The sequence below is a fragment of the Ochotona curzoniae genome, unplaced genomic scaffold (assembly GCF_017591425.1).
Source record: "Ochotona curzoniae isolate NIBS_2020 unplaced genomic scaffold, NIBS_Ocur_1.0 patch14, whole genome shotgun sequence".
NCBI lineage: Eukaryota > Metazoa > Chordata > Mammalia > Lagomorpha > Ochotonidae > Ochotona > Ochotona curzoniae.
The window spans coordinates 33,058-60,950 of record NW_024466684.1 but is presented as its reverse complement, the minus strand read 5'-3'; the positions used below and the strand labels follow the sequence as shown (position 1 = coordinate 60,950).

Sequence of the window (27,893 nt, the reverse complement as noted above, 5' to 3'; positions counted from 1 at the left end):
TGGAAAGTCAGATATACAGAAAGGAGGAGAGACAGAAATATCTTCTGTCCATTGATTCACTCCCCAAGCGGCTGCAATGGCTGCAGCACAGCTAGTCCAAAGCCAGGAGCCAGAAATTTCTTCTGGGTCTCCCATATGGGTGCAGGGTCCCAAAGCTTTCAGCCATCCTTGACTGCTTTCCCAGGCCACAAGCAGGGAATTGGATGGGAAGCGGGGCCACTGGGATTACAACCAGCACCCATATGGAACCCTAGACACTTAGGGACAAGAAAAAGATTTTCATGACCAATGGAAAATAAAGAAGCTCATGGTTGGTGACAGTCATGGTAGTTTTGTCCATAGCCATTGTCCTGATATCCTGCATTCTGGCATTTTGTTCTGGGCATTTTGATTAGATGGCACATAATCACTAGTTAGTATTGTCAGATGGCCGTTGTTGATGGCTTTGTTAAATTCTAGAACTAGGGCCCGGAGCAGTACCCTAGTGGGTAAAGTTCTTGCCTCACAAGCTCTAGGATTCATGGGGCAGAGTCAGACTGGAAAGCGAGATATGTCTAAAGGGAAGCACTTGGTGCTTTTGTTCATAGATGAAGCACCGGCAGAGAAAAATGGGGAAAATCTGGCCAGCTAGTAACACACCCCTAGGTGGTGGCACCACTCATGTGTGGCTATTCCAGGGCTGAGTGGCCAGGAGGGCCCATACGCATCCGTGCCACCAGGCTTCCTGCTGAACAGTAGTCTCCATGATGATGAGACTTTGCAGCTCTCTACTGAAACAAACAGAATAAATATTCTTGAATAATTGTATATAGTGGACATGTAATCCATCTGCCAAGGCTTTTCCACTGTGCACACCCAGCAGGCGATAGGCATGGCAAGGTTACACTTCACGACGCTGCACACCCTCACGCCCATGTAGGCTGTCCTTGCCAGTAGATGTAGACAGAGAAGGTGCAGGGCTGGGGTGGTTTTTATGATAATTTCGTGAAGGTGGGAGATCCATTTGAAGTATAAGATGTTGAGGTAAGGCAAGCCAATTAGTCATTCTCTCAGCTCATTTAGATAATTCTCTTGTCCATTTTTGCCTTACCTGGAATGGGTAATCTGATGAGAAAACAGAGCTTTGGAAGTAAGAATATTCAATGGCTCTCTTTAATTTGCTATATTGCCTCTCTGTTGTCACCAGGAATTGAAACATTTTAAATTTTTAAAAAGAGTGAATCTTTATTTAATCCCCTGTAATTTTAATGTTTGTCTTTTCTTCCAAAATAAGGGAACTAGATAAGGAGTTTACCATATATTCCCCCATATTTTAGTTAAATGAACTAGTGGCATTACCTGTTTGTTAAGTCCAATAACGGTAGTCCCAATCACGGTCTAATTTTCTTCCTCCCTCTTCAACAATCCATATTTTAATTTCCATGGTAGGGTTTCATTTCTCATTGTTTTGTGAACATTAAGTAAATATTTAAGTTGGATTCTAATCAAAACCAAGTGCTTCAGTGCTGGCAAGAGAAATGCCACCTCACGCCCTGCGCTGGCTCCCTCTGTGCGGGAGGAGTGGGGCGTGATTGGCACAGAAGGTGGAGTTCACGTGGTTTCTCCTGCAAGCTGATGAAACATTGCAGATGTCTAAAACTTTCTGCTGCTTTCATTTGATCTTAGAGGTTACTCACAGAACAGGGAAAGCATGATATTTATTTTTGGGGATTAGCTTATTTCACTAAGTATAATGATTTTCAGTAGTATCCACGGAGTTATAAAACCTAAGATTTCCTCCTTTTTTTGCTAAGTGATATTCCACAGAGTGAGTACCCCATCTTTTGTGCACTGGCATCAGCTGGTGGGCACCGGGATCACTCCACACCTTAGCCATTATGTGAATTATGCTGATATAAAGATACAAGTAGAGATAACTCTCTCACATGCTGATTTCATTTCATTTTGATAAATCCCTAAGAATGGGATGACTGGGTCATATGGTAGATCTTTCCAATCGCTGAGGACTCCCCCTGGTGGTTTCAATTGTGGTTGCACTGCTTTATGTTCCCACCAACAGACGGTTAGAGTAGGTTTCCCCCACATCTTTGCCAGCGTGTATTGGTTTTTGATTTTTAGCTGATTGCGATTCTAATGGGGTGAGGTGAAACCTCACTGCGATTTTTATGAGCTACTGCACTGAGCATTTTTTCCTATGTCTGTCGGCCATTTGGATTTCATTCTTTGAGAAATGCCTGTTCATGTCCTTCACTGCTTGATTTTAATCAAGCAATTGTGTCTGAACTCCAGCACTGAATTTTGTATTTTTGTATGTGTTCCATCTTTAGCTCTGATCTAAAGCAATCATGAGCATAATTATTGCTTTCTTCTTAAGACTACTTTCATAACCTTTCCATTTTTCCTGAACCCTTTTGCACTTGGTAGCTAAGAATTGTGATATTTATAGATGGATGAAGAGCAATTGCAACTAAAGTTCATGCAGCGAGAGTGATCAGAAAGCAAATTTGTAAGGAAGCTTTGGAAGGGTGAATACATCGAATAGTGCAATATTAGCTCTTCCTCATGTTGCCCACTAAATATTCAGCTATTTTAAAAGTTAGATGAGGTCTACAAATAAGATAATAAAAACTGACAGTGCAGGAAACTGTACATAATAAAAGCTTACTAGCTTTCTGTGCTTGGTTATTTTAGTAGTTGCATCAGCCTGCATTGCCACAGCACATGCAGTGCAAAGAAACCTGTCTTTTTCAGAATGTCAGAGCCCTGGCTACCCAACTAGCACATGTTAGCCGTGATTTAGTTGTAAAACAACTTGGGTAGGGGCCCAGTGCGATGACTCAATGGCTAAATCCTCATCTTGCAAGCCCAGGATCCCTTAAAGGTGCCGATTTGTGTCCCACCTGTTCTGCTTCCCATCCAGCTTCCTGCTTATTGGCCCGGGAGAACATTTGAGGTTAGCCCAAAGCCTTGGGACCCTGCACCCTCTGAAGAAGCTCCTGGCTTCGAATTGGTTCAGCTGTGGCTGTTTAGGCTGCTTGGAGAGTGAACCAGCAGACAAAGGGTCTTTCTGTCTTTCCCTCTGTCTCTCTGTCTCTCCCTCTTTTCATAAACTTTAAAAAAACACACTTGGGTAATACTGATCTACTATACCTCATTAAATAATCCATGTTTCTACAATTCTAATACTCCTATTCAGAACATGAGGTCTTTAGATGCATATATCTCTTTTCTGCTACCTCCCTGTTTTTGTTTTCCTGGTCTGTTTTAGAAGGTCTCACAAGATCAATATAGACAAAATAACCTCAATTCAAGAGAATACTGTGAGCCCAGTTCCCAGTGTGACCCTTGTGGCAGCTATGGGATTCAGTAATTTGGAGAATTGAAATACAGACTAGAAACTACGAGGGGTGGACATGTGGCACACCTCTGAAGTCACTGCCGAGCATGCTCGCGCCCTATAGTGGAGCACCTGTTTGAATACCAGCTGGTCTTCTTCTAATCCGGCTTGCTGGCAGTGCACACTCTGCTAAGCAGCAGGCCTTGGCTGAAGGACTGGTGTCACTGCCGTTCATGTGGGAAGCCTGTATCTAGCTTCCAGCTTCTGACTTCGCCCTGAAGCAGCTCTGGCATTGTTGGCCACCAATGGATGAGTCAGTCGTCAGTCTCTTTGAATTCAGATATAATCAAACTTTAAAAACAAAAGGTGAAATTAAAAAAAAAAACTTGCAATTTTTTGGATACAAATCCACTGATAGAATGCCTTGGTGGAAGGAGAACCCATCCTCTCGTGAGTGTGTTATTGGAGAAGGCGTGCCAGAGGAGATCCTCGGAGCACCATTTGTTTCCTGGGCTTGCTTCATACATCATTGTTTTTGTAAATTGTGCTCTTTTCTTTCGTTACTCATATTCTCAATGCCCAGACTCTACTTTTCAAAGATTCTTCACATAAACTGATGGTGATTGGTTCTCACATGGTCCATAAGTGCAGGACTGCCCTGTTTCACTCAAAGCCATAGAGTCTATATTTGGTTCTCAAGAAAACTGAGTATCCCCCCCCCCGCCAGGAAATTATTTTAAGAACCAAAGGAAAAGATTTTTACAAATCTTAATTTTTCTGAAACTTGTTTTCCCCACCTCAGTGCTGTGCTTTCAGCACAAAACATTTGCCCAGTCCACACTGGCATTGTGATTCAAATGAGGAACGGAGGACAATAACCAGAGTAAAACATTATTCCATGTTCATGCCCAAAGCCATCACTGACCACCCCTGCGCGGCTGCCATATTTTGGGATATGAGGGTGGACTGCCAGAATTCTAAGCTTGTGATCAGCTCCCACACCTCAGCTTTGATAGAGCCATGGTTTGTATACTGTGATGAAATCACTCCTGCAAGTTGATTGGTATCCTTGGCCCTTTCTGACAGTGTCACCAACATTCCTCAAATAGTTGACAGTACATATGTGTATGCCTTGCAGATTGGAAGATTAGAAGTGATACCATGCTTTTCGAAACATTTCCAGGGTTTCCCATTGTCCACAGTAATGTCAAATTAAATCTACATGATAATCTCCTTGGAAACCTTTAAAAAACTATTCCTGGCATTCAATCCCCAAAATGGATTTAGAAGATAACGTCATATGGATACTCTTCATTTCTAACAGATATTCTAGCACATAGCATTGTGGAATAGTGAGTTAGGCTGCCATCTATGACATCAGTACCCTGTAAGGGCATCAGTCCAATTCCAGCCATTCCACTTCCAACCCAACTCCCTCTTAATGTGCCTGGGAAAGCATCAGTAGATGGACCAACGGCTGCTGTACTTTAATGTGGGAGATCTAAAAGAAACTCTAGGTCTGGCCATTTTAGCCATTTGTGGAATGAACCAACAGATTTCTCCCTTTCAAATAAATAAGTAAACCTTTGTAAGCAAGCAAACGAAAGTCTTTAAATATGCAACAACTGACCTGAGGACTTATTAAGATGCACTTGTGATTCAGCAAGCTTGGATTAAATATTACAGGCTAACAAGTTCCCAAGTGGAATGCATGGTTCTAGCCTGAAAACTAGATCCTAGAGAATTCTGATGCTGATGGTGAAAAACACTGACCTAACCTTGAGATCAAAGTTACTGCACCTAGCAAAGAATGTTTGAGCACATCCAGCTTCCTCTCTCATCCCTGATCTTTAGTGTCCTGCTTCCTTACTACCCAACGTCCTTAATATCGTTTCATTCTGTCCTTTATGTTGGATTAGGGTTAAACTACACACTCCTGCAAGCATAATGAGGTAGTACTTGCTACATAGACTTTTCTCTGATTATCCAATGGTTAAGTCCTTCTCATCCTTTAATGGCATTGTTGTTATGTCCCCCCATTAGGCTCTGTCTGACTTATCTCAAGCAGGCTTGAGCATTCTCCGTTCTGTAATTGGATTGCATGTTGTCCTTGAGCTCTTGAGCCCTCGCTTCGAACAGTGATCATACTTGTTTGTTGGGATGTTACTCTACCTTCGCTGATTGTTGGCTCTGTAAAAACAAGTTGTCTGTCTGTTCACCGTTGTATCATCACCTTCTGCCGCAGCACCTGGCACATTAAAGGCAATAAGCACAGTCCGTCATGAACTGAGTAAATGAACACTTCGCAATATGAAGTGGAGGGAAATTATTCTTTCTATATTAAATGTCTCTGGTTCTTTCATTTAGCTTCACTTGGAATTTATTGGAGCCTCATTAGCCTTGACTTGTTGAGAGGTAAAAAGCTTGAGTGAAGTGGAGCTGAAATAATTTAAAATAGCTCCATTTTCTACCCAAAGTTTGTAGATTATCAGAGTTCTCTCTGTTATCAGTTCTTTTTCTTTGCTTGAGAGGTAATTTTCTTTTTTCTTAGTAATTTGTAGAGTTGATACGAATAGATGGACGGAGGATGGAGAAAGAATGACTCCGGATAGGTGTCAGCTCTGAGGCTTCTGGTCATTGGTTTGCTCGTGGGTTTTATCATCGTGTGTCTATGTGTGTATTCATTGATGAGATTTCAAGATGAAAGTCAACTTCTCTCCTGGAATCTATACTGATACACTTTTTAAAAGGTGACCCACTGCATTTAATAAACCTGGTATGCTAATGTTCCACATTCTCCTGTTTTTGCTTCATGCATTTCTGCCTAAATGTATTTTTATTCTTAACATTTCACTGAGATATAGTGTTATGCCAAGACATGCATTAAATGGACTGATAAATGAACATTTTTGTCATGTTCATATTCATAGTCAAATCTAGATCCCGGACAGAGCATTAATAGGCCCCGAAGAATCTTCATTGCTTTCCCTCCATTTCTTTTTTTAGCACTTGAAATGAGTGTATTATCATTTAAAGGTATGATTCAGTAGAGCCATATTTACATACCAAATAGTGTGGCATTCACACAGCTTATATCTGCTGTATATTACCTACAACAAGTAAGAGAAAAAGAAGATATATTTTCCTTTGGGTCTGGTTTTCCACAAACTTAGGATTTTCTTCTTTTTAATAGCTGAGTGATATTCTACCATGTCTGTAGATCACATTTATAACCCAGTCGCCAACAGACAGGCATCTGAATGGCTTCCATATCTTAGCTGTTGTGAATTGAGCTGCCGTAAACATGCAGGTTAACTTTCATATGCTGATTTCATTTCCTTTGGATACCTTTGTGGGATAGCTGGGTGTCAGTAGGTAGACCTTGTTTTGGTTTTCTGAGGAAATTTCATTCTGCCTTTAGCAGCAATTGTATCTGTTTATATTTCCACCCATGGTGTGTTATGGTACCTGTGTACTCTTACTAGAATTTGTAATTTTAAAATTATTTTTAGAATATATACATTCTGGCTGGGATGGCAGTATGCATTTTTTTATGTTTGTTGGTATTTATGTTTCCTAATTTGAAAAATGCCTGTTCCTGTTCTTTGTCACCTATTACAATCTCTTTGAGGCTTGGTGTGTATTATAATTTTCTAAAACCCTAAAGCTTCCAGTACTTTACACTTTATCCTTTTTTCACCTTTGTATGGACTTGACTTAATGTTCTTCCAACTCTGAAAATCCTACAGCGATGCTGTCAGTTTCTAAAGAGTGTTGTCCACGGATACTTAGTGCAGTTCAAATAATTACATAAAGTTAAACATCTTTATCAACGTTATTAAAATGTCAGCATCATCATCATCATAATTAAAATGTTAGTTTGAGTTAGGCATGTAAAGACTGTGTGCTTTCTCACTTAATTCCAGCTAATGCCTTCTTAATAGAATATTTATAAGAGATGCTTTGCATCATTGTCTTCAAGCATTCCATATTTTAGAATACATTGTGCTTTTTTGGGCAGAAATGTGTCATTTAAAATATTTTTTGTTTTCTTTGACATATAGTAATTATACATATTTATGGGGAATGGTTTGACATTTTAGCACATGTATGCAATGTGTGATGATCAGATCAGAGTAATTGGTGCATCAATCACCTCAGATATTTTCTATGTGGTAGGAAAATCCAAAATCCTGTGTACTAGCCATTATCAACAGTCACCACCCTACATAGCTGTAGAACATTGGAAATTTTTCGCCTTTCTAATTGCATTCTTGTGTCTATTAACCATTTTCTCTAATACTCTAAGACCCTCTCAGGGCTTAGGTTCTGCTATTTTATTTAACCTGTACATCCATATACTCTATTTTGATAGCTATGTTCTAGAATTTATTTGTTGTTTGTGTTGTCTTTCTTCTTAGAAGCCTACACATTGACCAAATATATCAGTGGTACCTTTTGTTTGCTCTCGCTATCAACATCAATAATCGCACACGGAGTGTTAATTTAATCACAGAAGCTTTCATCAAAAATGTTGGAATTGATTCTAGGATTCCTAGTAGCTTACATGAACTATATTTACATGTCAGTTTAATTTCACAAATACAAAGGCTACATTACAGAGGCACAGTAATAGCCTGCTGCTCATCCAGAGATAAAGTTCCCAGGGGTGATGAGGACCACTGGTTTTCTACTACCTTCAGGCTCCTGTTATTTTCAGCCTATGAATGTACTAAGCCAGATAGCTCTCATTTTAGAAATATTAAGATTTCTAAATCTAAGTGTAAGTCATGTCATAATAACTTAGATGTTAGTCATGACTTCCTAACTCAATCTCTGTTCCAGTCTTAGAAATATGAGCAATATATGCAATACAGAAGTTATCCCTAACATTTGAAAAATGTGGTAAGCACGCCCTTTGCCCAGTCCAGTTTGTTGGAAAATGAAAATGGATCCCAATGGAAACAGCCACAGGAAGGACCCACAGGAGGCTTTGCTTGCGTTCTGCAGCGTTATTGATTCTTAACTTTGAAGACCGCTTACATTCCTGAAGTGTTTCCCAGAAAAAGCAGTAAAATGTAACTTGATGTCTTTCTACTTCTGTCAGAGTAATGGGTATAAGAATACGCTGTGGGGAATTATTTTTAATGGAAAGAACCATTTCAGCAGATCTAGATTCATTTCCCACTGTTTTTGTAGGAAAGAAAATCATGCAGAAATAATGATAACCATGCAGCTTTCTCTTTTTTAATGAAATAACCCGTGTGCACATTTAGTCCCATTTAAAAACTCTTTTGTAGTCTCCTTTTGTAACTGACAGTTTATTTGTTTTACTCATGGACTGCATCATCTAAGCTTTCTTCTTTTACCATTATCTACACTGAGACACTAATATATTTCCGTATTTTCACTTTCAGAGTATTTTTCTCAGCATTTGGGCGAGTATGAGAATGTACTAGCAGCACTTGAAGATCTCAATCTTTCCATCCTGAAGGCAATGGGAAAAACAAAGAAAGTAAGGAAAAGCTGATGTTTATTTGGTATTCAAAAAGTACGTTCCTTGAATTCTTTGTTGAAAATTTTGCTTTACTTCTTAATTATTAAAGTATAGATTACTTTTGTCACTGATTATTTATTTTGTTGATATTAAGTGGGCTGCTGCTTTTTTCATTCATAATGCAATTACACATGCTTAGAATGTGCCAGCCACTGCATTTTAGGCTGAGGATACAAAGAATTGGCTCAGGAGTTCTTCGTCTGATGGGGACACAAGAGTGTAAATGAGTAATGACAATGCAGTATCTTGTAGAGAAGCTCAGGATTAAAACCCAGTTCGGTCTGGAGTGGATGACACCCGATTTCATAGAGATAATGAAAATACTTATGGCTAGAAAAAATCTTCAACGGTTCTGTGCCAGGAGGGTCACAGGCATTTAAAGGCATGAAAGTTGATAATAAACCAAGTACAGAAAATCAAAGAGTGGAATGATGTGAGTGAAATATCTGTAATCCTGTATTTACAGCAGCACAGTCTGCAATAGTAAAGGCATGGCAACAACCCAGTTGCCTGTCCAAGGAGGAATGGTTAAAGAGACTGTGATACATCTACTCCATGGAATATTACCCAGCCATTAAAAAGAATGAAATTATATCATTTGCAGTTAGATGGCCCCAACTAGAGACAATTATGCTCTCTATGAAATAAGTGAAATAAGTCAATCCCAAAAAGACAAATACCATATGTTCTCTCTAATATAAGGAAACCATCATGCAAATTGGAATGTATAGTGATGGAGTAATGGAGACTACCATATCCAGATGTGAAGACACAATGCAACATGCATCCCTACTTCCAAATAAAAGATGGACTCCCAATGAAAGTGTTGGACATATCTAGACAATGGGATGCTGGACTGTCTGACATTGTCTACACCAGCAATGCTGGGGCACACTTGAATGGTAGACTGATGGAACTGCCACTCCTTATGAGGGAACGTACTGTTGTGACAATATGGGGAAAATCAGTTAGTTGGAGGCTGGGAACTGGGGGTAGTGAAAAGAGCTTGTATCCCAAGAGAAAGTAAGTCAGCCAATATTTGAAGCAGAGATATGAAAACATGTGCTCTTTTTGAAAACACCACACAGGAATTAATTTGGAATAGGGTAGAAATGACAGAGGCATCAGGAAGACAGGTGGAGAGATCAGTCCATTACTGTGATTGAATGTAATTTGCCTCCCAAGGTCCATGTGCCGAGTTTGGACCATCACAGTGATACTGAGAGACAGTGAAACTGCAGAGCTATAATCTTTTTTGTAGTTTTGTAATTGGGTCATAAGGCACCATCTTGGGACAGAATTAATATAGTTCTTTTTTAATTTAAATTTTCAAATTATATTCTCTTTACCAAATAGATGTCATTTAAACAATGTGTTATAAACATTTAGTATTTTGCTACAGTTTGGGGAATACAAAATGTCTCTGGAGAAGCAGATTTACATATGACTACTAAAGTATAAAATTAGTTTCCATTCTACTACCAAAACATATAGACCTACAGGCATAGAAACTTCTATGAGGGCAAAATAATAGATTTTGTTTTATGTGTATGTTTTAAAATGTGTTTCTTTCTTTATATAAAGTAAATAAATTTCACATATTTCACAATAGAGATTTAAGCACAGTGTGATCCTTATTACTCTACTGCCCCTTTTGCCCGCATTTCCATCAACCCTCCTCCTCCACTATTTTTCCCCAGTTTATACAATGGCATATTTTTATTTCACGTGGAAATCAAAGGCATAACACTCCACTAGGTAAAGATATCAACCCATAGACAGTCGGAAGAAAAACACACTCTTCCCTAGGACTGCTGAAAAAAGCTATCAAAATTATCCCAGGATGTTAGGTTCACTCATATAAATTACATTTTTTGCCCTGCATATTAGTTATCACAGATTAGATAAAGCATATGACATTTGTCTCTTGGGGACTGGCTTATTTCACTAAGCATAGTGGTTGCAATTATATTCAGTTAGTTTTCAAAGACAAGATTTCATTCCTTTTTTATTTTTTGGCTATTCAGTATTCCAAGCTATGTGTGTGTCTATGTATATATTTCTTTATTCAATCACCATTTGATGGGCATCTGGATTGATACCATATATTAGCTATTGTGAATTGAGCACTGTATACATGAGGGTACAGATGACTCATACACTAATTTCACTTCATTTGAATAAATACACAGGGCGGGATGCCTGGATCATATGGTGGACCTTTTATCAGCTATCTGAGGAATCTCCATACCGCCTTCCATTAAGGTTGTGCAAGTTCACAGTCCTTCCAACAATGGATGAAGTACCTTCTCCCTCCCTATCATTGTCAGCATTTTAGTTTTAAAATTATTTTTGAATGATAACCATTCTAAGTAGTGTGAGATGAAGCCTCATTCTGTTTTTTCGTTTGCATTTTCCTGGTGGCAAGTGAGCCTGGCTATGTGTCTACTGGCCATTTGTATTTCATCTTTGAAAAATGGTTCAAGTCCTTTGCCCATTTCTTAACTGGATTGTTTGTTTTGTTGCTGTTGAGTTTCTTGAGTGCTTTTTAGATCCTTCATGTTAGTCAACTGAATACTTTGTAAATATGTTCTACCAGTGTGTTGACTGCCTCTTCGCCTTGTTGACAATCTCCTTTTCAGTGCAGAAGCTTCTTAGGTTGATGTAATCCCATTTTTTTTCATTAGTTGCTTGTGCTTCTGGGGTCTTTCCCAACAAGTCTTTATCTATACCATATTTTCAGTGTCCCTGATATTTTCTCTAGTACTTTGATGCTCCCAGGTTGTAGATTCAGAACTTTGATCAATCGATTACTGTGTAAGGCAGGGATCCTGCTTCACGCTTCTGATGACATTGATTCTATAAATTCACCAACATGACATAATTTCCCACGTTTTAGTGTCATTTTCAGTTTACTTCTTTAATGTTTTATAATGTTTGTCGCAGAGATTCTTCACATCCATGGGTTATATTTATTTTGAGATAGTAAACATTGTTTGCAGCTGTTTTGTGAAAGGGATTCATCTTAAATATTCTGTCTTGGCCTTGGCGTTGTCCGTTTGTACAAAGGCTATTGATTTGTATGTTTTGATCTTGTAGCCCATAATGTTATCAAGCTATAGGAGTACCAGTAATTTCTCAGTAGAGCCTTTTGGTTCCCCTGTATGCAGAATCATGTAATCTGAAAACAAAGATGAGTTGACTTCTTGCTTTTCAATTTGTATCTCTTTGATTTCTCTTTCTTGCCTAATACCTATACTTAAACTTCCAGGATTTCACTGAACAGCAGTCATAAGGGTAGCCACTGTTGTCTAGTTTTGAACCTTTGTAGAAATGCCTCCGACTTTCCCATTCAATATGATGTAGTCTAAGGGATTTATATACATTACCTTGATTGTTTTTAGGAATGTTCCTCCTATACCCAATATACTTAAGATTTTATCATGAAAATATATTGCCATAATCAAATGATTTCAGGGAACCTACTAAAATAATCATGTAGTTTTTTATTCTGCAGCTGGTTAATGAAAAATGTTACATTTATTGATTTCTTTATGTTGAAGCATTCCTATGCACCAGGGATAAATCCCACGTGCTGGTGGATAAATACAGTGATTGATGTATTCTCAAATTATGCATTCTCCTGAAGTTTCATGAGATATCCTGGAATGAGAATTTTTTTAAATGTTTATTTACTTGAAGGTTAGAGTTACAGAGTGTGTGAGAGTGGCAGAGAGATCTTCCACCTGCCAATTCACTTCCCAAATGTCTATGATGGCCAGGGCTGCACCAGGCCATAGCCACCGGCTTCTTCTGGCTCTCCCAGGAGTGTGCAATGGCCCAAGCTCTTGGACCATCCTTCGCTGCTCTAGGTGTATTGGCAGGGAGCTATATTGGAAGTGGAGCATCCAGAATTCAAACCAGCATGCATATGGAATTCCAGAACTGCAAGTGATATTTTATCTGCGATACCACATGCTGGTCCCAGAGAGACTTTTGAAACTGTGAACACTTACTAGACCAAAGGTGGAACTTGAAAAGCAAATGGACAGAAGGTAGCTGTCAGAAATCTTGAGTCATATAACTGCTTGGTCTGCAGCGGGAAAAGGAGAAAATCACCAGCTTAGCTCGTAGAAAGATGCAGGAGTTGGTGACACTACCTGGTGCTAAAATAAGGTGCTGTGTTGGAAGTTAGTGTTGAGAAACTATTAGATTACAAGATCATATGCAACAGTGTATCGTGTTGGCCTCTTTGCCAATCCAGGTGGAAAGCACAGATCTGTTTATGGAAAGGGAACAAATAAGGTCTATGGCAGCAGCAGCTTGCTAAGTTTACAGGATAAATGGCAAGCTTCCAGCAGTCTTCCAAGGTAGAATTCCCAGAGCATCAGCAAGTAATCTTCCAGCTGGACAGCAAGAGTCTTCCCTGAGAAATCTAACAGCATAGAAGAGAAAAGCTAAAGATTGGCCAGTAATTAGCTTGGGCCAGAGTTTCTCTCTCCTCTAGATTGTTAACCCGCTGATCAGGCTGTTCCTACCCTGTCCACCCTTAAATATGCAACAATCTAGAAGTGCTAACAGAAAAGCCAGAGGCCAAAACAAACCAAAAATTTTAAAATATATGTAAAGAAAAGGTAAGGGGACAAGAAAGGGAGAACTAAGGAGTATGGTGGGAGAAAGCAAAAGAGAGTTAACATATGGAATTGTTGAGCAATTTCAAAACCTCAAAAATATTACCCATCATATCTTTGGAGAAATAAGAGAAGGTATTGCTTCTATCAAGACAGAAAAAGATATCAAGCAGCAAATAACCAGGAATCAAGAGCAAGTTAGTGAAAGCTAAAACAAGAAAGTAGAATAAACTATATAGGATTTTAGAAAATAAAGTTTGGACAGTCTTCCCTGAAGCAAAATGAATCAGATAACATAAGAAAATCGGAACATCAACCCAGGTTATTTTGTATCCAAATGAAAAATTTCAAAAAGAAAAACAGAGGAAATTGAACACGGTGAGGTCAGAAATACATTTTTACTTGATCCCTTCAGGAAAGTTTGCAAACTGTATAGTCATTTATTTCCTTGGAAACCTCTCTCCATGTATGGGCATTTAAAAATTTCTGCTAGGGCTGACTGGCTGCTGCTTTTCATTTTTTTTTGACCCCAGTCTAAAAGCAGTTCAGTATGTCAAAAGATTTCCACTTGTTCTTGGCTGAAAATAATCTGAATGAGTATGAAATTGTCATCATGTGATGTCTGTCAGGAGACAGTGGGTTGTGTCATTTTCTTGCCTTGTATCCCCTAGGTCTGCCGTAGGAATTGGTAAATAAAATGTGTTAAAAATACCTTGATGGATTAACATTCACCCACTTCCAAACCTAAATACCAACTTGTTCCTTAAAAAAAAAAAATTGTTCCTAGGGCTGTTCATAAGATTTTGAGATTTTCTTTGAGATAAAGGAAGAATCCTTATTTCCTCACAAATGTGTACCAAAATCATGTTCTTTTCCTTGTTTGAATGTAATGAGGCTTTGTACAATTTAAATGGAGGTCAACCTGTTACTTTACTCTCCTAAGTAATAAAAATCTTCTTGTTGGAAATGACCAGTAATAAAATGCATTTGACGCATATTGTCAATCTATCTAATCAAGGATAACCCTGTATCGGACTTTTAAAAAGTAATAAGAAAGAAACAGTCAAAAACAAAATCCATGAGGCTCTTTGTGTGACAGTTCAAACGTAGGTGAAGTCCAGGAGTTTTGACAATTTTGAAGGCACTGGTGCACTGAACTCTGTTCCACCCTGTCTGGCATAATGAACCCTTCTGACTGAGAAATCCAGCATTTTTTTTTTGAGACCGTCTTTATATTTTTAACCAGATGAAAAATCTTGTCTCAGTAGGAGAACTGAGTGTTCTAGGCTTTTACGAAAAATGAAATACAAGCCATTTGTGCTCTGACTTGACTAGAAATACTTCTGTTTGTGGCATCAGAAAATGGATAAAATGGGTTCAACTTCTTAAGCTCCAGGAGGTGACTCAGGACAGATTTAGCATGTCATCATTATTTTTCCTTCATTCTTCTCTCCATCCTATTCCCACAGCTATAGACTTTTGACAGATCCTCAAGAACTACATGGATTTTTTTGTTTGCTTGTTTATGTTTCTAAAGCAAAACAGTACAGGTCTGAAAGTCCTCAAGGTAGCTAAACCAAAATCTTCAATATAACTTTGGATTATTATGCTAAAAACCTTAGGTTTGATGTTTAATTTTTGTTCTTTGAACAGGATATGAGATAAGGCCACTGGCATCATTAGGATGTGGTGTGTTCTCTGAGAGTTCTTAATCATGCATGATTTTATGTAAGGATAGGTACGGTTGCTCATTTATTGGTAAGGCTTAAATGAAGGTGGTCAAAAATGGTGTTCTTAAAATGATTAGTTAGGGCTTTACAATAACTCCAGCAAAAATTTTCAGAATTAAAATATGTATATTCATACTTAATCCTAAAATTTCTCTTTCAAACAAGCATATTCTACAGTATATCTTAAGAGAAAGAATAGAGTGAGTCCTCACATGGTTGGGTCTTTGTCTTCCTTGCTTCTTGCATCTGTGTTTGGGATGTATATTGTTTCTCACATCTGTAGATACCTTCTTCTCAACTTTCTGACTCTTACATCTCTATTTTTAATGTTTAGTTATCCTAGGGATTCGTATTGCTTTTGTTAGCTAAATATTTTCTTTTTTGTTTATGAATAGTGATAGATTTCAGAATTTCTTTTTTATTGTTTTATGACACTGTTTAATAAGCATTGGAGTCTTCCTTCCCTCTCCCCCAGTTCCCTCTTCTCCCCACTGTTCTCCCCTTCAGTCTTACAATGGGTGTCTTTTGTGAATTTTCACAAGTCCATCATGCTGCCACTGAGGTGTCTCCCAACAATGTAGCTTATTAGCCATATCACTGTGAGTCCATCCTTGTACTGCATGCATGAAAACATACTTCTCTGTTTCCACTTATGAACATATTAATTTCTGCTATACTTCCATTATGCATCCCCTTGAGTACAGTCCATCGTGAAGAGAGAAAAAAAAAAAAGAAAGAAAAAAAATTAGTGAATCTTCATCCACATGAGGTTGATGAACATATAACAAAGGTGTCAGTGTGATGCTAGGGTGGTGAAAAAGAGTGTCCAACATCTTCCTTCAGAATAAATGCCAGCTTTTGTCCCATGTGTCGCTAATGAAAGCACAATAAGGGCTGGATCACCATTGCTTATAGGCAGTAGCAATAACAGTGATAAAAGGGACATTGACAATCTCAGGTGATTTGCAAGTAATCAGTCTTTTATGGTTGATTGATTCATCGATTACATTACAAGATCTTATTACAAATAATTTGGAAGTGCAATCAGGTAGAATTCACAGGTAAAATCCTTATATTTCACATCGTATTATCATATATTAGGGCAAACATGACATGTGACCTCTTGGGATTGGCTCATTTCCCTTTGCGTAATTGTCTCCAGTTCAGCCCATTTAGCTACAAACAATTGTATTTCATTTTTTTTTCATAGCTGAGTAATATTCCATTGAGTAGAAGAACCACAGTTTCTTTATCAGTCCTCTGTTGATGGGTGTTTAGGTTGCCTCCATGTTTTGTGATTATTGATTGTGTTGCAATGAATATAGGGGTGCATGTTGCTTTCTCATGTAACAAGTCTTTTGGATATATTCCTAGAAGTGGTATTGCTGGGTCATATGGTAGGTAGATTTTCAGTTGCCTAAGTATTCTCCATACTGACTTCCATAGTGGTTGCACCAGCCTGCAGTCTCACCAGCAGTGGAGTAGGGTTTCTTTTTCCCTGCAACATTGCCAGCAGGTGTTGGTAGTTTTCTGTATGTGGGCCGTTCTTGCTGCAGTTAAATGGAACTTCAATGTTGTCTTTATTTGGATTTGCCTTTTTGCCAGAGAATTTTTGCATATGCCTGTTAGCCCTTTGAATTTGTTCCTTTGAAAAATGCCCGTTTCCCTTGACCATTTTCTTGGCTGGTTTATTTGTTTTGTTGTTATGGTGGCTCTGGTGTTCTTTATATATTCTGGAAATTAGCTCCTTTTCTTCTGTGTAGTGTGCAAAGAGTCCAACCTACACCTTTATCAAGCAGAGTATTTCCAACCTTTTCTTCTGAAAATTTGATGATTTCTGGGCGTAGGTTTAGATCTTTTATCCATTTCGATTTGATCTTTGTGTATGGTGAAAGGTGAAGGTCTTTCTTCTTATTTCTGCTCTTAACCAATTGTCCTATCAGCATTGATTGAAGAGACCTTCCTTTTTCCATGGATTATTTGTGTTTTCTTGAAGATTAGATGACTGTGCAAGTGTGCATTCTCTTCTCGTGTTTCTATTCTACTCCATTGATCTTCTTCTCTGTCTCTGTGCCAGTACCAAGCTGTTTTGATTATTACCGCCCTATAATATGTCCGGTTGTGATCCCTCCTGCTATGTTCTTATTCTTCAGAATGGTTCTGGCTCTGTGTGTTTTTTTGTGTTTCCAGATGAACCTTTGTATCATTTTTTCCAACTCTGTGAAGAATGTTCTTGGTATTTTATTGGAATCACATTGAATGTATATATTGCTTTTGGTAATATGGACATTTTGATGATATTGACTCTGCCCATCCAGGGACATGGTATGTTTCTCCACTTTTTGAAGTCTTCTATTTCTTTTCTTAGCGTTTTGTAGTTTTCTTCATAGAGATATTCCACATCTTGTGTTGAGTTTATTCCCAGTTATTTAATTTTCCTCTCTGTTATTTTGAAAGGTATCATGCCGGTTAGTTCTTTTTCAGCCTTGGAGCTGTGTGCATGTACTATGGCTGTTGATTTCTGTTTATTGATTTTGCACTCTGTGGAACTCTTGTGTAAGTTCCAGCAGTGTCTTTATTGAGTTTCTTTGTTCTCCTATGTATAGAATCATGTCATCTGCAAACAGAGATAACTTAACTTCCAATTTGAGTTCCTTTGATTTCTTTTTCTTGTCTAACAGCATTCACAAATACGTCTAATATTATGTTAAATAGCAGTAGTGATAGTGGACATCCTTGTGTGGTTCCAAATCTTAATGGGAAGGCTTTCAGTCTTTCCGTATTTAGCATGATGCTGGCATTGGGTTTTTCATATATTGCTTTGATTATGTTGTAGATTGTTCCTTCTATGTCAACCTTATTTAGAGTTTTTAGCATGAAGTGGTGTTGGATTTTATCAAAAGCTTTTTCTGCATCTATTGAAACTATCATATGATTCTTGTTCTTTAGTTTTTTATGTGATGTATCACATTTATAGATTTACGAATATTGAACCATCCCTGCATGCCTGGAATGAATCCTACCTGGTCCAGATATATCTGTCTGATGTATTTTTGTATTCTGTTGGCTAATATTTTGTTGAAGATCTTAGTGATATTCATCAGGGCTATTGGTCTGTAGTTTTCTTTCTCTGTTGATTCTCTATCTGGTTTTGATATTAAGGTGATGTTGGCCTCATAGAACAAATTCGGAATAATTGCCTGCACTTACATTGTTTTGAAGAGTTTGTAGAGTATTGGGGTCAGCTCTGCTCGGAATGCTTTGTGGATTTCAGCAGTGAAACCTCTGCTTTTCTTTGTTGGTAGGGCTTGAATTTGCTGACTCGATTTCTGCCTCTGTTACAGGATGTTTAGATTTCCTGTTGCTTCATGACTAAGTTTTGGTAGATGGTGAGAATCTGGGACTTATCCATTTCATGGAGGTCTTTTGATTTGTTGGCATATAATCGTTTGTAGTCATTTCTAATTATTTCTGTATGGCTGCAGTATCTGTTGTTATGTTCCCCTTTTCATCTTTGTTACTATTAATTCTTATTTCTTCAGCTTTTTTTTTTTCTTTTGTCAGTTGGGCCAGTGTGGTGTCTACTTTGTTTATTTTCTCAAAGAACAACTTTTTGACTAATTGATTTTACATATTTTTTAACTCCATTTGGTTTATTTCTTCTCTTATTTTGATTATTTCTTGTTTTCTGTTGTTTGGGGCTTATTTTGCTGTTTTTTTCTAGTTCCTTCAAGTGAGAACTTAGCTCATTTATCTTGTGTCTTTCTTGTTTCTTAATGTAAGCACCAATGACAACAAATTTACCTCTTAACACTACCTTGTAGTGTCCCACAATTTAAGATATGTTGTGTTTAAGTCTTCGTTGGCTTCAAGAATTTTTTTTTTATTTCTTCTTTAATTTCTTCCCTGATTCATTGTTCATTCAGAAGCATGCTGTTTATCTTCCAAGAGTTTACAAATTTCCTGGGTGTTTTGATATATTGATCTCCTGTTTTACTCCATGGTGGTCTGAGAAGATGCATGGTATGGCTTCAGGGTTTTTTTTTTAAGTCAATGAGACTTGTTTTGTGCCCTATCATGTGGTAGATCCTGTAAAAAGGTGCCATGTACAGCTGCAAAATAAAGTATATGCTGTGTCCATGGGATTTAAGGTTCTACATGTATCTATTAAGTCTTTGTTCTATAGTCTGTGTGAGTTTTGTTGTTTCTTTGCTGAATTTCTGTCTCATTGATCTATCCGTAGGGAAAACATCAATAATTACTAGAATGTTTAATTTGAGAAGCAGATACACACCACAAAGACAGTCACAAGAGCTCCCATTTAGCAGTTCGCCTGTCAAGTTCCCATACTAACTAGGACTGAGTTAGACCACAACTGGCCGTGTGGTTCATCATCACTGAGTCATTTAAGTTATCATCGCTGCCTTCCAAGTCTGCACTGATGAGAAGCCAGAATCAGAAGTTGGAGCTCAGTATTTAGCACTTTATTAAGAGGCCTGAAATTCATAACCAGTGAGTGATTTCCAGGACCAATTCCCTACCTTATTACTAGAATTTACACAAGATTTATTGTTACAATTTTACTTTGCTTCAGGAAAAATATCAGAGCTGAAAGATATCATTTATACAATACTAAAAAATCTTCTTAGCTTGTAGAAGGCAAGCATTCCTAGTAAAAAGTATAGTTTCATTCTAATCTTTTTAAGTGTTCACTGATAATGAAATGCAAAATTCTTATAACCCAGAAAACACAAGAAAGTAGTTTTCAGAAAGCTTGCTTGGAATCCCATTTTTTCCTTGAAATAAGCATTCTATGTTAGTGCGTTTACAAAGAAGAGTCAGGGACTAGAAGTATGACAAAATGGAATATGGTCCCGAGGCTGTCATTTTGGTCCAATAAGTAGGAGAAATAGCAACAAGATCATGGTTAAAATGGATATCCGAGGACAGAGCATCACAGCTGATGGTCAAGTCTTGGCAGGCTCTGGACTTGGAGTGGCTTCTTCCGTGAACAATGGCATTGTTTCTTTTTATCCTGTACTGTAGCCCTACAGCACCCCTACTTACCTGCCAACCTGACTATTCTGGGCCAAGTCACCAGACAAAGCCTTAAGAAGACTCTTCCCTGCAAATATAGCACTCAGGTGACTGAACCCAAAGATAGAAAGAAAGAAGGAGAGAGAGGGAGAAAGATAAAGAAAGAGAGAGAAAGAAAAGAAAGGAAGAAAGGAAGAAAGAAAGAAAGAAAGAAAGAAAGAAAGAAAGAAAGAAAGAAAGAAAGAAAGAAAAAGAGAAAGAAGGAGAGAAAGAAAAAGGAAGGAAGGAAGGAAGGAAGGAAGGAAGAAAGAAAGAAAGAAAGAAAGAAAGAAAGAAAGAAAGAAAGAAAGAGAGAGAAAGAAAGAAAAGAAAGAAAGAAAAGAAAAGAAAGAAAAAGAGAAAGAAAGAAGAAAGAAAGGAAGGAAGAAAGAAAGAAAGAAAAAGAAAGAAAGAAAGAAAGAGAAAGAAGAGAGAAAGAGGAAGGAAGGAAGGAAGGAAGGAAGAGAAAGAAAGAAAGAAAGAAAGAAAGAAAGAAAGAAAGAAAGAAAGAAAGAAAGAAAGAAAGAAAGAAAGAAAGAAAGAAAGAAAGAAATTAATTAAGGAAGGAAGAAAGAAAGAAATGAACCTAAGCAATAGATACCGTCTATTCCAGGCACCATGTATTCAGTGCTTTGGAGTTTTCAGTGTCCTGTAATGCACTCTATTTTCTTATTGTTCTTCTTCTTAATGGCATTCTTGTGAGAAATTTTTGCAAATGATAATATACCCATCTCAAAATAAGAGAAAAATAAGTAATGAAGTGGACAGTTGATTTATTGATACCATAAAGACGATAAGATTATCCTCATTAATTTTTTTTAAACTTAATGTTTATAAAGTTCCAAACTGTGCATAATATAAATTTTCAATTGCATGCTGTATCACTGTTTACTGTTTCATTATTTACTTACTAGAAGAGTGGAATATATCCTGAAGAAAAGCTAATAAAAGTAATAAACAAAAATATTGCTGCCCTCTGAGCTTTGTAGGAAATCCATAAACCATCTAATTAGGAACCCAACTAACATTTTTCTAGATAGTTTTTTTTTCAGGTTCGTTTCTTGAACAAATCATTCTTTATCCTGTACTTTAAAAGGCACGTTTATGATTTGTCAAATGCTTACAGCAGAGCTCACTGTCATGTGCCATTGATAAAATTATAATTTCTAGCACCATATTATTTTATTATTAAATACTCGGGTATGTTTAAAATATGAGGTACAATCTTTCTTTATTCTTTTTCAAATATATTTTTCTCTTCTTTTGCCATTTTTACATAACTTTTATATTTTTCCAGATCCAAGGAAATTTTTAATTGGCTTTCCACTAAATTTGTAAAATAATTTTGAGATCTGTTATCTTCATAATATTATCTCTTTACATTCAGGTGTTTACATAATTCTCCACATATTCCAGTTTCCTTTTATGTACTGAGGTTTTCTTGTGATAAACTCACATAAGTTCAGAAGATTCTTTGCTTTCTGTTTTTCACAATTCCATTGCTTTATAAATTATCTTTCTCCTTATCCCTAAGTAAATAATGGTAGGATATTAGAAAATGATTGATGCTTGGTCTATGTAACTGGTATCCAGCTTCCATCCTGGGTAACTCTTCTTCCTGGGAAACCTATGACATACCATTTATTTTCCTTTGCTGGTAAAATAGCTTGAACACTGAGATCTATTGCCACAATAAGCGCCAAACCATTTCGTCCGTCTCCTAGGGAAACCAACCAATCTGAGAACAGTCTTTAGCTTCATTCTGACCTCACATTTTTCTGATCACAACTGGAAAGATGTATTTTATGCCGATGCTTGTTACATAACTTTTAAATTCAATGTCATTATCACAAGGCAATAATAAATCATTTTATACTTCAGAATCATGTCAGACTTCCTGCTATGCCAAATATAGTTTATTTTTTTAATATTTGTTTATTTTTATCAGAAAGTCAGGTATATATAGAGGAGAAGAGACATAGAAGAAGATCTTCTCTTCAATGGTTCACTCCCCAAGTGACCGCAATGGTCATAGCTGACCAGCCAGGATCCAGGGGCTTCTTCCAGTTCTCCCACATGGATGGTACCGCCGGGATTAGAACCATTGTCCATATGGGATCCTGGCTTGTTCAAGGCGAGGACCAAATATAGTTTTGAACAGGTTTAGGCACAAAATATTGCAAATACAAATGTGTAATTATGGCTTTTGACATCAAATAAACAGGAACAATATAATTGAATACCTAATGTGTTTAATTGCCTATAATATCACATAATATAATATAATATAACATAATATAATATCCAAGGTTAATATAATTAACCTTGTTATCCAAAATGGAAAAAAAAGATCAGTGTTGACAAAATATGTAAGTCTTCAGGCAGTAGGTGAGGCTTAAATAGAATAAAAGAATAGGGCCTGGTGGCATGGCCTAGCGGCTAAAGTCCTCTCCTTGAACGCGCCGGGATCCCATATGGGTGCTGGTTCTAATCCCGGCAGCTCCACTTCCCATACAGCTCCCTGCTTGTGGCCTGGGAAAGCAGTTGAGGATGGCCCAAAGCTTTGGGACCCTGCACCCATGTGGGAGACCTGGAAGAAGTTCCTGCTCCTGGCTTCGGATCGGCATAGCATCGGCCGTTGTGCTCACTTGGGGAGTGAATCATCAGATGGAAGATCTTCCTCTCTGTCTCTCCTCTCTGTATATCTGACTTTGTAATAAAAATAAATAAATCTTTTTTAAAAAATGTAAAGAATAGAAAGGCATTCTCATAATAACCTTTCTTTGATCTCTGAAGGAGACAGTTTGGGGATCTTCTTCTGCCAGACCCTCCATTCTTGTTGGAAGAATCTGCGGTTTGTAGATAGATGGGATCAGGTCATACCTGTTATTGTTTACAATAGTTTCTCTCTTTTTAAACGGTTCATTGAATGATTATTAAATATCAAGTAGTGATCTCAGAAATAGTCTCAAATTGAGAAGACTTATAAAAGAGCAGCTTGGTAAATCTTTAAAGCTGTGGCAACCCGGAGCCCTAGGTGAACCTGTGGTGTGTCATAAAGCCACAAGGATTCCTATTAATAATCTTTTTCTCATGATTGTTTTTTATTTTCAGATGATTCTGCCAATTATCCAAACCCTACTGCTCCTTCTCTCATCCTACCAAAAGATGGGTGAGAAAATCTTTTGTGTGTCACATGCTTATAGCATATTCCCTTCTATTTTTATAAGCTTTGACCAATATGTACTATTTATATTTTTGAGGGCATACTGCAACATTTCAACATATGCACACAGTGAAAACTGATCAAGCCAGGCAATCAGCATTCCCACCTCCCCAGGTTTTCTTCCTGTTAGGTGTCTTCCCACTCTTCTTTTCCAGTTCCTTTATAAGGCGTGTAAAGTTACCTTGATCTTCAGTTGTCCCCACATGTAATTGTGGTTTCAACAGTTGTTTATGTACTTCATGGAGATCTTTTACTCTGTTTTTTTTAATATCTTTTCCTGAATCGCTGGATGGAACACATATGTTCTTAATAGAAATTAAGGCTTAATTGTCAGCCTAATGATGGGAAACGTACAAGGCGCTTAAGACACTATTTAAACAGAGAAATTGGTTTACTTTGCCTAAGGACATAATTTTGAACTGCAGTTGTCTGGGTGAACTCACAGCCAGCGCTGTTTCTGAGGAATTGGTCTTGGAAAGATCAAAAGCAGAGCAAGGGAAAGTTGGTGCAAACATTATAGGGTTTATACTGCACAGCACATGATTACCTTTGTCATGGAAACAAAATGTGATATGACGCATTTCTTTTGCCTGAGGTATGAAAGTGCAGAGCTAGAGATAAAAAAAACATTGGTCTGTTTTATTTCTTAGATCTGGCAGGTGTCAATCATTATAATTATGTTGAAGATCTTTCTTGTTTGTTGTTGCAAACAATGTATTCTAAATATCAAGGGCCAATGAATTCTAATAAAATTATCTTTGTACTAATATAATCAAAATAGAATAAATACAGCAATAATTCTGAGACAGCTATCTCCTAGGTGACAACAGAACGACAGAGTTCATGGCCACATGCTGTTGTATGATGATCCTTTGGGAATGGCTTTTATAGTGACCTGTCGGCTGTGTGGTGACATGGGAACTGTAACTCATGGCTCTGCAAGGTGACTGAAAAATCTGAGATCTCTTAGAAACTGTCCTTGATGCAACTAACTTTGGATTTATTATACATCTTGGTTTTCTGTTACCAGTTACCCTACAACTCATAAGGTTGCAACAATATGGGAAGGAGATGTGCTCATTAATTATGCGCCTAGGAGTGAGAGAACTGACTACTGGGTGTCTCTCCATAAGAGTCTTCACCCAGAAGAGCTCTTAGCTTTCCTTTTTAAACAACAACAATAATAATGTGATGATATAGCTAACATTCGTTGAGCTGTCGGTGCTTACCAAACCCCATGTACTTTTATTTTCGTTTCGTGTTTTACTCTAGTCCTATTCTTGTGATTATTCCATTAAGCAAATGAAAAAAAAAATACAGGTGAAAAGAATTTAAGTGCCTCCCTCATGGTTACACAGGTGAGATATTCACTGCAAACTCAGAGACTCATGTTCCTTGAATTGCAGTCTTAACTTCCCATCTGGGTGCTAAGAGCCAAATGGAGCCATTGCTACTGACTCAGCGTCTGCCCTAGCAGGAATCTGGTGTCAGGAGCCTGAGTGGGGTATTAAGCCCAGGACGTTCATGTGGGACATGGACATTTTACCCATCGGGCCAACTGCCCACTGTTGCTTTCATTTTCTTTAAAGATCATTTTTATTGTGTCATTTTTATTGGAAAGTCAGATATACAGACAGATGGAGAGACAGAGAGGAAGATCTTTCGTCCAATGATTTACTCCCCAAGAGGCCACAAAGGTTGGAGCTGAGTCAAACTGAAGCCAGGATCCTGGAGCCTCTTCCACGTCTCCCACATGGGTGCAGGATCCCAAGGCTTTGGGCCATCGTCAACTGCTTTCCCAGGCCACAAGCAGGGAGCTGGATGGGAAGTGGGGCTGCTGGGATTAGAACTAGTGCCAATACAGGACCCCGGAGCATTCAAAGCAAGGACTTTAGCCACTAGATCACCGTGGTTCCATTTTTAATGGCTGGGAACCCATGTCAACTGATTTCAGTCACAGTTTCAGCATAAATGACATGCTAGGAAATGGAAAGGAGTCTTAAGTGTGCAATGGAATATCCTGAAAGTCTTGCCACATGACACACGTAACAGACAGGACAATCTCAACATGAAGCCTTGAATAGCTTTGATAAGGGATAGTTCAATCAATATGCAGTAAGAATTATCAGTCTTTCCAGTGTATATGGAAAGTTATCACGGAGTAGATGGCATTTATGCTCAATTTCCAAGAACAAAAATTAAGTCTGTGGGTGAAGACTGACTGAATTATTAGAATGGCAATCGCTTAAGCTGAAGATAAGCAGAAGCATGAGAAACTAAAACGGCACCTTCACGGACCTTAGCAGGCTGCAGGGTGTTTGTGCCTGAAGGGATTTTGATGTTTGTGGATATTCAGCCTGAAAGAGAAATTGGCTGAGAACTGCAGAATTTAACGTAAGCACTGAAAGGGCATTGAAAAAAACGGCAGCAGGAGATAGAGTGGGTGTCATGAGAATCAATTAGGAGAACTTTTAGTTCTCTCATAAGAAAATGTTCTCTGCAGCTGTAATCTTTAAATGAAAGCAATCTTTATTCCTGGCTTTGATCATTAACATTTTTTTTCCAAAATATTAAATATTTAATTATATGTAGTCATTTTAGCTTGTGTTTTATATTTTACTATATGCAACTTAAAAATGAAAAATCGAACAGGTCAACCAACCATCTCAGCTATGATGGACTATGTCAATCAGTGGATTTTTCGAAGACCTCATAGTGCTTGGAGTGGCAAGATTGACAGAGATTCATAACTGTTGCAATATCAAAACCACTTGAGCAAGAACCTCAGAGCATGCCCTACATCCGGGACCTGGGGAGGGTGGGAAATTGGGTGGGCCTTCTCCCTTAAATACCCCCCTTTAAACATGAAGGTAACAATATGGAAAACATACTAGTATTATCCACTTTCCTGTAGCCCTTGAACCTTCTTATCCTAATTAACTATGTAAAGAATGTCAAAATAAAATTTTATAAAATTAAAAAAAAATAAAAATTGAAAAATGTTCTTCAGCAGAATTTTGAATAGATTTTTCATCATTTTTAATTTTTTTGGTTTAAAAGTTGTAAAACTTAGCTAAAAAATCAAGAAATCTATTTTTGATTTTTTTTTTTTTTATGATACAGTTCCATAGGCTCTGGGATTTCCTATCCCCTCCTTCCCTACCGATTTCCCTCTGAATTACAATGGGTAGTCCTTCATGAACAGTCATTAGTCCATCATTCCACTACTGAAGTGTTTCCCAACATTGTAGGCATGGATAATATCTGAGAATCCAGATTCCTTCGGTTAGGATATATTCAACAGTTTCACTGGCATTCCCTCTGTGGTCTGTATGCAGAGATGCATATTACACTATGTCTCCACATCTGGGCATGCTAATCCCTGCTATACTTCTATTGTATGTCCCCTTAAATACAGAGCCACACAGCACAGTCCACAAAAGGGAGGAAAAACAGAAAATATTCACCAACATGAAGTTAAGCAATATGCTACAGAATCACCAATGTGAAAGGATGAAAAATAAAATCAAAATCTTGTTGCACAAAATAATGCTATTGCATGACCCATGTGGTGCTGAGGAATTAATCATTGTCTTTGAAATCAAAATCATTGTGTACGTTTTGCTGTACTATTCACACAGTTTAATGCATGTTGTTCTGAGTTTTAGAATGAATTTCAGAAAGTTTTCTCTTATTTTCCACAAACAATCCTTATTATAACATAGAAAAGATAAAGTAAAACTGAGAGTTTCTAGTTTTCAAAAATATCACCTTTGATCTGATTCTTTTTTGGTTGTTGACATTACAGAATGGAATAAGAAGCACAAAGCCAAGGTTAGTATTTTCCTATTCAAGAATACTTTTTGTATAATCCATCCAGAGTGGAGAAAGGCCAAGAATTCTTGACTTAAAACGCCAAACGAAACAGAAGTTATACACAATGTTCAGAAAATACTTGTGTGAGGATTTTCTTTGTTCTCTCAGGAGCATCAAAATGTATCTGTTGTCAATCTTTCTTCTTACATGACTACGTGGTCTTTCTATATTCCTCAGATTATTGTTCTTTCAGTTAACTGAATTTGAAAAGGAGTTAACTCACAAGTGTCATCTCTATTATAGTAGAAGACATGATTCAGTCAAATATCAGCATAATAATAAAGATTTGATAGCATCATCATTTCTTTTTTACAAACATTGAATCATAAATATCATTTACTATCAAGTTTTCTTTGCAATGTATATGACATTTAAAATTTTACGAAAGAAATATTTAAGTGAAAAAGAAATGTTACATTTCTATCACCCAAGGAAAAGGTTGTTTTTATATTTGTGTCTT

At 37.5% G+C, this 27,893-nt stretch overlaps 1 protein-coding gene across 5 annotated transcripts in view; it reads left to right on the top strand.

Moving 5' to 3' along the window:
- The window catches only part of LOC121166448 (N-terminal EF-hand calcium-binding protein 1-like), a 102,242-nt gene extending 79,360 nt beyond the window's left edge, over positions 1–22,882 (top strand). For 2 of the 5 annotated variants that reach the window (XR_005885411.1, XR_005885412.1), the window contains one exon: positions 8,755–8,820. Coding sequence is in view for 3 of the 5 variants with exons in the window: in XM_040995569.1 (XP_040851503.1) it covers positions 8,755–8,852; positions 11,087–11,158 (170 nt within the window). In the remaining 2 variants the exon portion in view is untranslated. Of the gene's footprint in view, positions 1–8,754; positions 8,889–11,086; positions 11,275–22,848 lie in introns of those variants that run through there. The other 3 variants (XM_040995570.1, XM_040995569.1, XM_040995571.1) reach the window with 3 other exon arrangements.
- The last annotated feature ends 5,011 nt before the right edge of the window (positions 22,883–27,893 follow it).